This window comes from Primulina tabacum, chromosome 13 (assembly GCF_025594145.1).
Source record: "Primulina tabacum isolate GXHZ01 chromosome 13, ASM2559414v2, whole genome shotgun sequence".
Taxonomy (NCBI): domain Eukaryota; kingdom Viridiplantae; phylum Streptophyta; class Magnoliopsida; order Lamiales; family Gesneriaceae; genus Primulina; species Primulina tabacum.
The window spans coordinates 33338518-33353351 of record NC_134562.1 but is presented as its reverse complement, the minus strand read 5'-3'; the positions used below and the strand labels follow the sequence as shown (position 1 = coordinate 33353351).

Sequence of the window (14834 nt, the reverse complement as noted above, 5' to 3'; positions counted from 1 at the left end):
CAGTCACACAAAGGAACGTTGGAGGCAGTGAACTAAAAGAGTAAATAGTTGGTGTCGGAGGTGAGCCTGTATGACGGAACACCATTAATAGTTGGAGTCTGAGACAGCCATATATCCTCAACTTGCCACAATTCCTTGTTCCTCCCTTAAATGGGTTCGGCCTATGCTACTTCACTAAGTTTCTCAACAGCCGGAGGGACGATTCCCGACCTTGCTTCCGAGTGAGGTGTTCGCATCCTATCCTAGCTACGGATGTATCTGCACCGGATCGAGGGTCTTGCCTTCTTTGCCCTTTAAATGTTATCTTCTATGAAATCTTCCAATATTATCATATACATAATTTTTTATAGTTATAAATTTGTAGCATATTTTCAGCGAACATGTTTTAATGTAAGACAAATGGTTGAGCTAATATTTGACAAATGGAGCCCCGAGTTGCCGGAAAAAAAGACAAATTTTTATATATAAAAAATATCGGAAAAAAACAAGTTACCCGGGCTACTTGCTCCGCCCGTGGGTACGAGGCCTGATGCAATAGCAACGACTTCTTAATCCTCGGCAGCGTCCACTTCGGAAGCCTTCGATGATGCACGGCCACCGACGGTTATGGCTGCTCCCGCACGGACCAGCAAACCCGAGGCTCTGTGGCATGCAAAACTATTGCCGCTACCCTTTTCACATTCACCAACCCCGAGTAATTTTCTTCTGCAAGATCTTTAAACAAAATGCAAGCTTCGTGCCAAGAAAACAAAATTACACAAGCCAGGAATTTAGTCCTGCTTGGTTATGATCTATGCACGTGATTGTAGGTGCATGTTGTTGGACTTTATACTTTGGTCTATTGAACTTTTTTCAATTTGAATAGAAATTGGATAAGTGTTTTGATTCATTAAATTTGAAGAGATTATTTCCACGCTTCGATTAAAGTTATCTTCAGCGTTCAGCATATCAAGATTAGGAGTATGTCTCTCGTGAGACGATCTCACGAATCTTTATATGTGATACGGGTCAACTACTTATATTCACAATAAAAAATAATATCTTAGCATAAAAAGTAATATTTTTCATGGATGACCCAAATAAGAAATATGTCTCACAAAATACGACTCGTTAGACCGTCTCACACAAGTTTTTACCCAAAATTAGCTTTTTGCACTGACATCAGTTTAGAGCACCATATATTTTGAGAAAAGAAAATTTGTTAGATGTTTATTCTCCTCCATCTAAGTATTTTAGCTGATCTTAATCCGAACATTTTTGTATACGTTTAACACAAAAAATTTCTATTTGCAAAGAATAAAGTAAAATTGTATTTTTTGTCATATATATTTGTTTCTTTGTATTTGTCATCTATATTTGTCAAATTTCAGTTTCACTATTTGTTTTTTTTTTGACAATTTTAGTTAGTTTTCTGACACGACGTTAAGGTACACAACAACATTCGTCACATCAACACGCTCGATAAAAAAAATTAAAAGATACATTAATAAAACTGAAATTCGATTATTAAAATTGAAATTCGATAATATAGATATTAAAATCACAAATAAAAGAATATATTAGATGAAAAATGCGATTTTCATTTATAAAAAATGCGATCTGTGTTCGTCAGCCGTCCGAAGAGAAGTATAAATCGACGCAATCATTGAATGTTGGTGGGTAAGCCATCAGCCAATCGGAAATGGAATCTCCATTCAGAGCGGATGTACTGATAGGCAAAGTAGCTCTACTGACAGGAGGCGGGTCGGGGATCGGGTTCGAGATATCCGCCCAGTTCGGTAAGCATGGAGCTTCCATCGCCATCATGGGCCGCCGGAAGAACGTCTTAGACGACGCTGTCTTGGTCCTCCAATCCCTCGGCATCCCCGTAATTCTTACTCTTTTTTCCGTTTTAAAACTTGATTGTTAAGATTCTCTTGTTTTTCTACCCCTAATTCATTTTGGCTATCTGAATGTGTTGATTCTTCAGTGATATATGCAATCCTCGTGATTACGTTCGCCTTTTGCTGAAAATTTATCGGAATTTTCATCATTTTCGTTTTTTTGTGTAAATTCTCACTTAATTTGATGTTGTTAGGATGTACTTTGATGAGTTTTTATTAGTGCAAGGGAGTAAGAATTTGAAATATTTTGAGTCCCTTGTTAAAATTTAGCATTATTTTCTCAGATTAAAAATTTTATTTTGAATGATGTCGTCCGATTTTTGTTTTATCTTCTTCTTCAGGCGATTGGGCTTGTAGGGGATGTTCGGAAACAAGAAGATGCGCAGAGAGTCGTGGAGGCGACAGTGAAGCATTTCGGGAAGCTCGATATTCTTGTAAATGCAGCCGCTGGCAATTTTCTTGTGTCAGCTGAGGATCTCTCTCCTAATGGCTTTAAAACAGGTAAGATTTTGAAACCCTGTTTCAGGACGGAAAAATGTTACTTCTAGATTTCAAATTTGACCTAATTTTGGGAAGTGAGGTTCTATTCTGCAAAACAACTAAAGTAGCTACTCTTCAGAATATATTAACTCTCTTATCTGATGTAAACTTATGTGATTGCACTTACATTCTGTAGTAATGGATATTGATTCGGTTGGCACATTCACAATGTGCCACGAAGCACTAAAGTATCTGAAAAAAGGTGGACCTGGAAGATGTTCAGAGCACGGAGGATTTATACTAAATATCAGTGCCACTTTGCATTACACGGCAGCTTGGTATCAACTCCACGTATCTGCAGCCAAGGTTTGTGAAATTTGATGCTTGCCATTTGGAAATTTGATGTTCTTGATTAATTTTTTGCCCCATTTTTCTGTCCAGGCAGCTATTGATGCCCTGACAAGAAATTTAGCCCTTGAATGGGGGACGGACTATGATATTAGAGTTAATGGCATTGCACCAGGCCCCATTGGAGATACTACAGGAATGAGTAAACTCGTTCCTCCAGAGATGAATAGCAAAGCCAGAGATTATATGCCTCTGTATAAAGTTGGTGAGAAGTGGGATATTGCCATGGCTGCTGTCTATCTTGCCTCGGATGCTGGTGAGTAATGTCATCACTCATATTTATTCTATTTGACTTAAATGTTTCAAGACATGGCTTTCTTTTTTGAAATGAAACAGATTATGCAATTTTTGTACAATGCGTTGTGATGTTCGCTTCTGCTTTTGTATGCAGCTTATATTGTTGTTTGGCCATCTGTTTCATATGATGGATATATGTATGCTTTCGAATAATTTGTTGTCAGAAATCTAAAATTGTATTACTTGGTTAACACATCCATTGGAAGCATTATCCAAATTTTTTTCCTGGGGAGTGGGGGATATCATGGGATGGTTTCATATTATTTTTCTGTACTATAATTTGCGGGCAAGTAGTTCTTTTAACCTTGACTTGAAGCCATTTCCATGCTTGAATTATATGAATAATAAAATTTCTCATCTTCTAGAAGTGCGATGGTGCATGATTTTCCATTTCTTGATACTTGAAGCTTGTCTGTATAACCTTGTGTTTTGCTTTCTCGCATAAGCACCCCACATTTTCGAATGAATATGATGGCACTTTCTAAAGATGGGTTTGCGAAGAGAGACATGAATTATCTTTGTGAATTTCCAGTGAAAGAAACTAAGCAAAAGCTTGTGGTGGTTTGGTGTCTGAACCAATCTTAACTAACATAAAGATGATATAGAATGTCATCACTCAGTTCCAAATTTTAATCTCTGATTCATTGTAATGATGTAAAATTTTCATCCAGTTCCTTGTGTCATCTATTTTCAATCGACAAATGTTCTATTTTTTTTCCTGTTGCTGTTGCAATTCCGATGATATTCCTTACTTATCAACTGACAATTTTATAACATATGCACAGGAAAATATATCAATGGAACCACAATGCCCGTTGATGGAGGACTGTGGTTAAGCAAACCACGCCATCTCTCCAAAGATGCTGTTAAACAACTTTCTCGAACTGTGGAGAAAAGAAGTCGTGCTACCCCAGCAGGGCTTCCTACTAGCAAACTTTAGAATGGCTGATGAACGTACTCCATAAATTATGGATTTGTAAGTCCATCTGTATTCAGTGAAATCACCATCACAAATAAAACTTTCCCGCTAAACAAATTTGTCATAATATTCATCTTACCATCAAGAAAACTGATCTTGTTCGATACGCATTTTGATGCATGTATTTATGTAATTACAAATGTTTAGTAGGTCCATTTTGTTGGATATGGATCTCAATGAAATTTTATTGAAATATTGGAGAAATAATTTTACACGAGACTTGGATTATTCACCCTGATCACACTCCAAGATCCAAAATAAAAAAAAAATAAAAATTAAGTGCACAAGCGAAGCCCATAATCTAGACTGCTGTAAAATTATGTGACCCGTCTACCAGGTAACCTTAAGTCTCTGCCATGCCGTGCCTTTGTCAATTTCTTGCAGCTATTACTAACTGGTTATTGATTAGCTTTTTCCCAAGAAGCACATCTGACTCCACCCAAAAATTGTTTTCTGTTCCCCCACATAGTTTAACATCTTTGCATTGGCGCAGGATAGATATCAAGGGGTTGACAACGGAGGTAATCATTGTGAGGAACTGGCCCATCCTGTTGAATAAAAGGACAAAATTCGGAAAGGAATATAATTTATTGCAAGAAACAATGCAAGAGAAAAATGCATTTGAGGAAACGAAATTTATCAGATAGCAAGATAACCTACTTGAAGCATATGTGTTTTATGTGCCCTGTGAAAGCTAGAGATTCTGTTAAGATCAAATATTTGTATCTATTCCAAAAGTTATGAAATACTGGTGGTGACAGCAGCTATCAAATAATTTAAATCAGCTTGAACAATTGATTTCATCATTTGTCACATATGCAAGTTTGTGGTGACCATTCTTACCTCAGCAATCAGCCTCCGAAGTAACTTGCAATTGATGGAAATCGAACATGTGACACTTTGATACCACTTGTGGGACGACTAATTAAAGGCCCTATAATATACAGGTTATGGTTATTGTCTAACTCCAATCTCTCAAAGAATAAACAGACTAAAGGCCGTATGTGATACAAACAGCTCCAGAATAAGTAACAAAAAACCTTATTGCTCCCAGCGAACAAATTACATATCTTGCAGGGCTAGAAGACACCATTTCCAAATTTAAATTCATCATTTTAATATCAATAATAAATATGGAGGTTCATATGATATTGATTGAACAAAGTCTTGTTCCTGGACAAGATTATCTTTCTCCTCAACAAGGAAAATAAGGAAGGAGAAAAGTATCGAGACGAGCGAACTTTACACCTTGATTCCAATGGAAAACAATTTTATTATGTCAGCACTTCAAGCATTTCGCTCAGTGACCAAGGAAATGCTGAAGAAGCTGTGAAAAATGTGGTGGTAAGACCAATGTCAATGAATGATGTCAAGATGGTAATCCATAACAAGATAGGAGGAAACGGTTAATGGTGACTGAGCAGTGATGCCTAGTCCATAATATTGTAGGAGGCGGCAGGTTAATGGTGACCGAGCAGTGGTGCCTAAAAAAGGTAATATGAAACAGCAAAGTTCTGCGGTAACATCAGGATGCATGTTGCAGGCACAAGTTATGCACAATGGTGATGTGCTGGTTGGATTACAATGTTTAAACAACATACTTTTGTTCCAGGCATGCAGCAGCAATGCACAACACTTCCAAAGTGAATATACAAAAGATTCTCAAAGAGTTTATTCACTTATCTTTTCTGGCATGCCTTCCAGCAATAGCATCTAAAACCCCCAACCCTAACCGGTATTTTTCGTGTCGGGTTAATTTTTGACATCCAAGATACTCTTGTCACTATTTCCCCACCTATATTCTAGCATAAAATGAAAGAATAAAAATTAAACCGATAAAATAATAATACTATGAATTTCAAATATTTAATAACATATTTATTAGTTTGCTTGATAAATTAATTTGTATCTGCTGAAGAATTCCTGTCACAAAAGTTCAACTGGCTGAGGCATCAACAAGCCTTCGGGAATGCTCTATCTACAACATCAACGGTCCCAAGTATTTGGAATACACTATATAGTTTATTAATATAAAAATTGAAGTTGAGATGTGATGCATTTAAAATTTTACATTTGTAAAAAATGCTCAAACAAGTAAGATGAAATGGGAAAAAAATATATTAATATTTTATCTAAAAATTGTCGGCAAAGAGGCAGTCCATTGGTATATTTTAGGTATCTTAAAAATCTAAGGAGCTCAGATAGACAAGTCACACGAGCCTTAGCTTGAATGTTAAAAATTCTGATTCAAGACAAGATTTAGCTTAAAAATAACCTTAATTGGCCATAGTGACACTGATCTAAAATTGAAGTTAAATATGTAAAAGTTGGTTTGCTCAATTTTCAGTTGTTATATTCTGAACTAATACATTAGCACTTTAGGATTTTTCTAACGCTAAGCTACTTTTTTTTGTGAAATCAACTTGAACATAGGTATCTATGCCGGTGAAATAAAGAAAGTTGATGTTCCAAAAAAAAAAGGAATTCCAAAAAAAAAAAGGAACACTGATTGATGCAAAATAAAAATTAAATAACGTTGAATTTGACAAAAATAAGAATGATCTTCGAAATAATAATTGTAATGATACATAAATGATTAGCTTATTAACGGTACAACATTGAGCAACAAGCTCTCGTAGCTCAGTTGGTTAGAGCACCCGTTTAGTAAGCGGGAGGTCTTGAGTTCGACTCTCAACGAGAGCAAATTAATTTTTTTTTGTATTTTCTTGCAATGAGAAACTTTTAGCAGTAAAATTGGAACAACACAGAGAAAGAACTTTTAGTCCAGAGTATATTAAAACAAAAAACTACACAATCGTACCAGCGGAAAATGAAACCAAAAAATCCATTAAGTAGGATCTGAGTAGCCCGGATAAGGATCGATTTATGGTGGCAATGTACCTCACAACTGTTATACCTGAAGGAAATCATATTCTGAAACTACAGACAGCTTATTAAATTAAGACAATTGCCTTTTATGTAAACATAGTGCTACCAATAGTCACCGCAAGAACATTTACCACCACTAAAGTGGTGAAACCGATAAGGGTCCCTCAGTATAATTTCCCTACTGACCATGCTGCTTACAAATTTGTAAACGGAGTGGCAATCACCACAAACTCGAAGATTCTTGAAAATTCGAAGAGTTGAACCTTCTAGTGTACTAATCAAACCATATGAAAGTGCCAGCCTCTCACTGTGTTTCCACAAGTTGTCCTCCTTCTGTTCTTCATCAGTGTCATGCAATGCATAGCTCGTGTCTGGAACGTAGCCTGCCGCCTTGATTTCTTTCTTCATCTGTGCCAATTTAATATATATTTGTCCAGATTCTGGGTGGGATTGATCACCTGCCCCAAATGAGCTTATTTTGTTTCTGATGTTAAGCCAGCTGCAGGCAGGCCTCTTTTTCACATTTTCTGTTTCCATTTTCACTCGCACTCCCTGAACATCATGCCATTTTCCTGACGTAGCGCAAACATTTGAATAAAGAACATAAGCAGAATCATCAGAAGAGTTTGACTCGAGAAGATGTTGTGCCGCTTTTTTTCCCAGTTCCAAGTTACCATGGATTTTGCAGGCGGACAACAAACTTCGCCAGATGAAGTCATTAGGTGGGACTGGCATCTCTTTAATAAAAGATTCTGCCTCGGCCAGTTTTCCCGATCGTCCAAGAAGATCGACAACGCAGACACAATGCTCAATACCAGCCGAGACACCAAACTCAGATGTCATTGAAGTAAAATACGAAAGGCCCTCATCTACTAGACCACCATGGCTACATGCAGATAGAATTGCAACAAAGCTGACGTGGTCGGGTTTTGATCCGTGCACCAGCATTTCATGAAAGGTTTCTATGGCTTTTAGGAAGTGACCATGCCTGGAAAAAGCAGACATCAGTATGTTCCATGATAATCTTGATCGAGTTTCTGGCTCTGGAAGCATTTTCAACAGATCATTAATTTCTCCACATTTCCCATACATATCCATAGTAGCATTCCCGACATAATGATGATGACCAAACCCAAGTTTGATTGCTAAACCATGGAGATGTTGTCCATCCTCCAAGATAGCTAAACTTGCAGAAGCGGCAAGGGCTGCAGAAAGACTGAACTGGTCAAAACTCACTCCAGCTCTTTGCATCTCAAGAAGTAGTTTCAGAGCCTCCTCCCATTGGCCATGCTGAGCATTTGCAGCAACCAAAGAATTCCAAGTTGCAGGGGTCCTATTGACTAATGCATAAAATATCAAGTTACTTGAGTCAAGATCTCCGCAACAGGCGTACATGGAAATAATTGAGTTCCTCACATATTCATCTGAATCAAATCCAGTCAACAAAATATGTGCATGCAAGGGCATTCCTTGCCTAAGAAGGTGACATGAACCATAACAAGATCCAAGAACATTTATCAGGGTTATGTAGTTAGAAGGTATATCCATCTCCCTCATTAATTTAAAAACTATTAGTGCCTCATCAGCCTCTCCATTTTCTGCAAAACCACCTATTAGGGCATTCCAAGTAACTAGCTCTTTCTCGGGCATCTTATCAAATATGTCCTTAGCTTTGTGTGCCATGCCACCTTTCCCATACATGGAAATTAGTGCGTTACCAACAACCAAATTCTCATGGAGTCCAGATACAGTTACAAGTCCATGCACTATCATCCCTTCAGACAGAAATTCCTTATCTGCACATGCAGATAGCGCACTAGCAAAAGTAACAAAATTTATGGGTTTTTTCTCACGTAGGAGTATACCCAACACTCTCATAACATCCAAACACTTGCTTCCCAAAACATAGCCAGCCACCATGGAATTCCAAGATATCAAATCCTTCTCTGGCATCCCGTGAAACAATTGTTCCGCGTCTTTGTATCCTCCACTCTCAAAATACATTGTAAGAAGAGTGTTAGATATACAAATATCCATTTCATATCCAAGCATCAACACTAAACCATGTAATCCTCTACCCCAGTTCAATTTGTCAACAGAGCCACATGCGGATAAAACTGTGGAAAGTGTGGTTTCATTTATTTCACCATGATTTAGACGCATCAAGTGAAAATATATAAGTGTCTCCTCAAAGACCAAATTACGTGCAAAACCTGCCAGTATTGAATTCCATGATATAATGTCATGTCCATCAATGTGATTAAAAATATAACAAGCAACTTCCATATGGCCGAAACTACTAAACGTTGACATAAGAGAATTGGCAACAGAAACATTAGTCTCAAGACCTGTTTTAATAACATGACCAAGCAATTGATGAACCAAAAATTCATCATCAAAAGATCCACATGAACTGATAACAGTACTAAATGTGTTCTGATTACAACCAACTCCTGCTTGCCTCATTCTTTGATATAAGTTAACAACTTCATAAAATAATCCATCGTCTGCTAAATTAACCATCAAAGAGGTCCAAGAAACCACGTTTCTATCAGGCATCTCTTCGAAGAGTAACTGAGCATCAGAAACAAGAGCAAATCCACCATAAAAATGCAAAACTGACGTTGCCACAAAAACATCGTACAATAAACCATTCTTCAATACCAAACCATGAATCTGAAGTCCTTCGATAAACATACTTTTAGACCTACTGAACGCAGTCAATAAGCTAGCAATAACATATCCATTCAATTCAACTCCTCGATCCCACATCTCAAGAAACAATCCACCAGCATCTTGAAAAAACCCAGTTCTCACGTACCCAGAAATCATATTATTCCAAGAAGCTTCATTTCTATCAGCCATTTTATCGAACACGTGTTTGGCAGAATTGACATTCCCAAATCTTGAATACATATTTATCAACGTGTTTGAATGAAATATGCTTAAATGAATCCATCCCTTCATGCACACTGAATGCAGAGACTTTCCCACAGTTTCTTCGCTGATCTGTGAAAACCCTCTTTGGAGAAACCCCGAAATTTCTGGGTGAGGATGATTTATAAGGAATTGAATAATATGACTCGTATGTTCTCTTCGGCATTGAGTAAGTTGCAAGCTAGATGAAGCGGGAAATTCGATCTTGAATAAAGGCCCAACACTGAAAGCCGACAGCTTGTTCGTGCAATACCTTGCCAGCTCGGATCACAGAAATATTTCACAGAGACGTAAACAATCGATAAAATCAAGGAAAAATGATAAAATTAGGACACCGATAAATGTAAATAACAGTACTAAACTACTTCTTCAGTAATCAATAGAATGAATCATTTGAACTGGAGAATTTGTAGAGAAAATCAGACAAAAAAATTAGGCGGGAGAGATGAGGCCAATCAGTCAGTCGACAATCGCTGATACAAACCAAGTAATTTGATAAAGAAAACGGCGCCGCATGACCCATAAATGGCATTTTACTGCTCTCATAAATTTTAAAAAAAAAAAACCTATATAAAATTATTAATATTTTACTCCAGTGTTCTTAAAAACTCGTTTACCTTATTTACAAGAGATTTTATGATTAATTTTTTTTTAAAAAAATTAAGTTCTTTAAATACCTATGGATTTAAACTTCTCCTTTTTGAATTTTCAAGGTGAGCCTAAAACTACTTTCGTCAACATGTTTTTACAACAAAATACTTCAAAATGAGTTGGCAATGAAACCTCCAAGTACTTTTGATTAAAATCTTGATCAGATTTGAAAGTGTGTGAGCCACAAGTGAAACCACAACTTGTTTGAACCAATTATCTCACGGACTATGTGGAACGTCGGGATCGTTAAATCTATGTTTGTTTAACTGAGATTTCGCACCCCAGAAAAAATAACACAGTTATTCTACAGAGAAATATTAACATTCTTCTTGCATATCATGCATCATAGATACAAAGATTGGTCTGAATATTTGTAGCCATCAAGATTCGCACTCAGGCCATGTTTCTCTTCTTCCCACAGTACAGAAGCAGTTGCAGAAAAGAAACATTTGCGTATTATAATCTGTGTAAGACTTGTAATCCACACAGCAATTTATTTCTCTCTTTTCGCAGGGTTGGAAAATCCTCGGGTACCTCAGTTTAAAATCCAACACTAGCGTTTAATGTTCCACTTATGTGATGTTCGTGGTCCGGTCACAACGCCCTCGTAGTATTGGGGTTCGAGTTCCTGGTTATTCCATTCTGCCACAAACTCTGAAAACAGGCTCCGTGCAGAATCAGATGATAGATCTGAGAAATATCTATTCTTCTCTTTCTTTAGCCACATCGAAAATTCATTGTTTTTGGAGAAGTAGTCTTCATTGGACAGTTCTTGAAACTTTAGTTTCTGTGAATATCATGAAATTATAATCATATATGGTGACTCGCACAATCAAGCAGAAGATCATGAAAGTTGACAAGCAACTAAATCAAAGATAGCCATAGTCTTTCGACACGGGCTATAGTCTATACTATAAAAGTGATAGACGAATAATACAGAAACTCACTGAATCTTTCTCGCGGCTTTTATCTTTATGCTTCTTACCAGACTTCTTATCTGAATCAACCCCGATCAGTCAATATCAACCGAAAAATCATGATAAAAGCAGTAAACAAAATTCAATTTTGGAGCAGATTATCCTTCTGCAAAATATTATTTCAATGTAAAATTAATGTTTGAAACATTTTCAGCCAGAATAATAACTAATTTACAAAGCAGAACGATAACTGTTCACTCAAAATATACTAGCAAATCAAATTCAGAGAACAAGAATAAATTAAAACTAAAATAAATGGTGTCGAACAATGTTCGAATGACGTCCAGGAGACTTAACATTACTACAGCAGGATACGCCAAATTTCCATCCAACCAATTCAAATATGCTTGCAAATTCAGCAATTATTTTCGAAAATACCGAATAATAGATACATTTTTCCGCATCTGAAGTGAAGAAATCAATTTGGACAGCAAAAACGCACCTTTCCGCGAATGATGTTCAGAAGATTTATGAGATTTGTGTTTTTTCTTGGATCTGTACTTCTCGTCGTCATCGTTAGTTCTTCGCCTTTTGATTTTCGAGTCATCTGCCAAAAACTCCACAAATATCACAATCCAACAAAGAAATACATATCACTCCAAAAACAAAGAAATAATTCAAATTAAGAATAACTTGTATACCTTGTGGAGAAGACCTATCGACCTTGTTATCGTCTTTAAGCTTACCCATTGCTATAGCAGATTGATACTCGGAACCCTAGTTTTGTTAATGGAAGTATGTCGATCGGATTTGAACAAATTTCCGGTTAACCCTAAATCAAGCGTACTAGTATATTATATATAAATTATAAATATAATATATCTTAAATAACTATATTGAAAAATATAAAAAGATAAATTAAATAATTTTTATTTAATTACAATTTTTATTAATATGCAAATATTAAGTGCTAATGAAATTTTTTGGTAAACAAAATTATATTTGACATGAAAATTAATTTGAAATTTAGAAAATATTTATGTGACACTCGTCAAGATATTCGTTGAAACTTGCTAAGATATACGAAAATAAAAATACATTTTTTTTATTTATGTATACTATTCTTGTTTGTTAAGCATCATGCCGGGGTTCGATGAGTATCATTAAATTTTCAAATTAATTTTAATGTCAAATATATAATTTTGCTAAAATTTATTTTATTGTTATATTTAATGAAATCTTCATTTAATTAAAATTTAAATTTGTATCATAATTATTATTGGCAAAAACTTGTGTGAGACGGTCTCACAGGTCGTATTTTGTGAGACGGATCTCTTATTTGGTCATCCATGAAAAAGTATTACTTTTTATGCTAAGAGTATTACTTTTTTGTGAATATCGGTATGGTTGACCCGTCTCACAGATAAAGATTAATGAGACCGTCTCACAAGAGACATACTCATTATTATTTGTTTGAATATTTTTTAAATTAACATAACGAGAAATTTGTAATTATATATTTCAAAATTCATTGAATTAAATCCCAAATTTCACCAAATTTTAGGTTCATATTTTACTTCCATGTTTGTCAACCAATAAACTGTTTTCAAATTTTATGCCTTGTTTTGCGATCAAGAATGAATTTATACTTACGCATTGACATATGTAGTTATTATGATATATTTGTAATATCAGTTTCTTCTATTGAAAGGAACAATCAATGTTGCTTAGACCAAAATGATCTTTTATCAAATATAATCAAGTGACTTTTTTTTCCATGAAAACGGAAGAGCTGTTATCTGATTGACAAAGAATCAGTTAATCTGGTCCTTCCATTGAAACTATCAAGATTTATAATTATAATAATAAAAAGACCCCGAAAAAACCCCGAAAAAACATTTGAATACATCCGATCCAATGGGAAGATTAATTATATCGTATTGTAAAAATTCAAGATAAACAATAAACTTGACATAGTTGATAAACAAATAAACGATTCATTTAATTCAGAATTTCATTTCAAGTGTTTTTCCAAAAAATCGATTTGGTTCTGTTAGTATTGTAAAAATGGGTTAAAACGAACTAACCGATTATTTTTATTAAGTTCAATTTTTATATAGGGGCATAATTTTGTACAGTAGTCCGATTGGGCCATATTGTTAGCCCATCCACGCTAACAAATCTTTTACCCCCAGGGCTAAGGCTCCAAGCTTGTCTTCCTAAGCCTCTAGCTGAAGCTTCTTGTCTATTTTCACAAATCTTTTGCCACTTTCGAATCAAAGAACGTCGGATCTTCAATGTGCGGTTTGGTTTTAACCGAATGCTCATCAGTCATCACTGACGGCGATACTAAAAAATAATTTATCCACTTATGAGCACGGTGATGGACTGGTGGGACGAAGTCCAGCACAAAGAAAGTCGAAAATAATTGAATAAGTTGTTTTTCTTGGTCTTCTTCTGTCTAAATTTCAGGAGTTTGACTACCTCCAACCAGCCTCGTATCACATGATTGCTTCCTAAGGTATCCTTGTCTGTCTTCCTGTGATCGAGACAGTGTCGCGATGCTGCTGAAAACGAAGAAATCTAGCTTTGGTCGAGTGTCTAGCAAGGGCCCAGAAAACATGTTATTTCCAATGCAATTCAACGCACCAGAACTTGTCCAAAACAAGTGTTTCATTTATTATACTAATGCTCGGATCTTTGATCATCGCAAGAATACTTTCTTACATAAAAAATTTGTTTAAAGATATGGCAAAAATATGAGAACCACCGTATTGAAGTAGGAAAGTAGCATTCATTCAACCTGAAAATGACCCAAGTACAGATTTTAAGAACCAACCAACAAAATACAGTTCGTAAATATATATCATCTACATAGTTAATTCACTGGTGGACTCCTGCCATAATTTCCCCCATTCAACCGAATATTATTTCTCCTCTGTGTTTTCGGTCAAAAGGGAAACCTTCTTTTACTGCACTGATTTATTAGACGCTATTTAATTTAAGCTCCGTTGCCTTTAGAATTTGTAGGCCCGTTTTTTAAATATATGGTTTGACCATAGAGCTTCGAGACTTTATGCTTATAGATTTTTGGGATCAATAATTGTAACAAATATATTGTGGTTGAAAGTTGTTTAGTTTGGTATAATACGAAAGAAAAAATGATTATAGACTAAACAGGACAACTGAGAGGAGACACGCTGCGATGTAGAGAGAAAAATTAAAGTTGTATTTGAATTGATGAATTTGAGATGATTATTTTCAAATTTGGATGTACAAGATTGAACTTGATTTCAAATATAGTTCATATCAAGTTATGCACTTTCAATAATATCTGACGTGAATTTCAAATATATGGAGATGAATGTCATTTGAAATTCGTTTTTCAAATTC

General features: G+C 35.6%; 3 protein-coding genes and 1 non-coding gene across 5 annotated transcripts; 2 read left to right on the top strand and 2 right to left on the bottom strand.

Moving 5' to 3' along the window:
- The first annotated feature begins 1602 nt into the window (after nucleotides 1–1602).
- On the top strand, nucleotides 1603–4845 carry LOC142522915 (peroxisomal 2,4-dienoyl-CoA reductase [(3E)-enoyl-CoA-producing]-like). Of its 2 annotated transcripts, none has more exons than XM_075626500.1 (6): nucleotides 1603–1867; nucleotides 2225–2384; nucleotides 2560–2729; nucleotides 2805–3027; nucleotides 3854–4044; nucleotides 4546–4845. In XM_075626500.1, exons 1-5 carry the CDS (start codon nucleotides 1682–1684, stop codon nucleotides 4006–4008), a joined length of 894 nt encoding a protein of 297 aa, XP_075482615.1. In that variant the 5' UTR covers nucleotides 1603–1681; the 3' UTR covers nucleotides 4009–4044; nucleotides 4546–4845. The 2 variants fall into 2 exon arrangements, with proteins under 2 accessions (XP_075482615.1, XP_075482614.1); XM_075626499.1 differs by having other exon boundaries at nucleotides 4541–4845.
- Nucleotides 4846–6676: 1831 nt separating this feature from the next.
- On the top strand, nucleotides 6677–6750 carry TRNAT-AGU (transfer RNA threonine (anticodon AGU)). The gene has a single exon. It is a non-coding gene; the product is annotated as a tRNA-Thr (tRNA).
- Nucleotides 6751–6820: 70 nt separating this feature from the next.
- On the bottom strand, nucleotides 6821–10378 carry LOC142522346 (putative pentatricopeptide repeat-containing protein At3g15130). Its single transcript, XM_075625672.1, has one exon. The coding sequence runs from the start codon at nucleotides 9901–9903 to the stop codon at nucleotides 7039–7041; it is 2865 nt and encodes a 954-aa protein (XP_075481787.1). The 5' UTR covers nucleotides 9904–10378; the 3' UTR covers nucleotides 6821–7038.
- A 389-nt stretch (nucleotides 10379–10767) lies between these two features.
- Nucleotides 10768–12292, bottom strand: LOC142522347 (style cell-cycle inhibitor 1-B). Its single transcript, XM_075625673.1, has 4 exons — nucleotides 12143–12292; nucleotides 11944–12048; nucleotides 11472–11521; nucleotides 10768–11311 (listed from the first exon to the last, which is right to left on the bottom strand). Exons 1-4 carry the CDS (start codon nucleotides 12189–12191, stop codon nucleotides 11078–11080), a joined length of 438 nt encoding a protein of 145 aa, XP_075481788.1. The 5' UTR covers nucleotides 12192–12292; the 3' UTR covers nucleotides 10768–11077.
- Between the last annotated feature and the right edge of the window lie 2542 nt (nucleotides 12293–14834).

What these genes read in the sequence shown, in the direction of transcription:
- LOC142522346 (XM_075625672.1), bottom strand. Translation starts at nt 9,903, where the DNA reads ATGAAGGGATGGATTCATTTAAGCATATTTCATTCAAACACGTTGATA.
- LOC142522347 (XM_075625673.1), bottom strand. Translation starts at nt 12,191, where the DNA reads ATGGGTAAGCTTAAAGACGATAACAAGGTCGATAGGTCTTCTCCACAA. An exon ending in CGATAGGTCTTCTCCACAAG is followed by an intron (nt 12,049 to 12,142) that starts GTATACAAGTTA and finishes AGTTTTTGGCAG; the next exon opens with ATGACTCGAAAATCAAAAGG. An exon ending in TGAACATCATTCGCGGAAAG is followed by an intron (nt 11,522 to 11,943) that starts GTGCGTTTTTGC and finishes GGGTTGATTCAG; the next exon opens with ATAAGAAGTCTGGTAAGAAG.
- LOC142522915 (XM_075626500.1), top strand. Translation starts at nt 1,682, where the DNA reads ATGGAATCTCCATTCAGAGCGGATGTACTGATAGGCAAAGTAGCTCTA. An exon ending in TCCTAATGGCTTTAAAACAG is followed by an intron (nt 2,385 to 2,559) that starts GTAAGATTTTGA and finishes TACATTCTGTAG; the next exon opens with TAATGGATATTGATTCGGTT. An exon ending in CTATCTTGCCTCGGATGCTG is followed by an intron (nt 3,028 to 3,853) that starts GTGAGTAATGTC and finishes ACATATGCACAG; the next exon opens with GAAAATATATCAATGGAACC.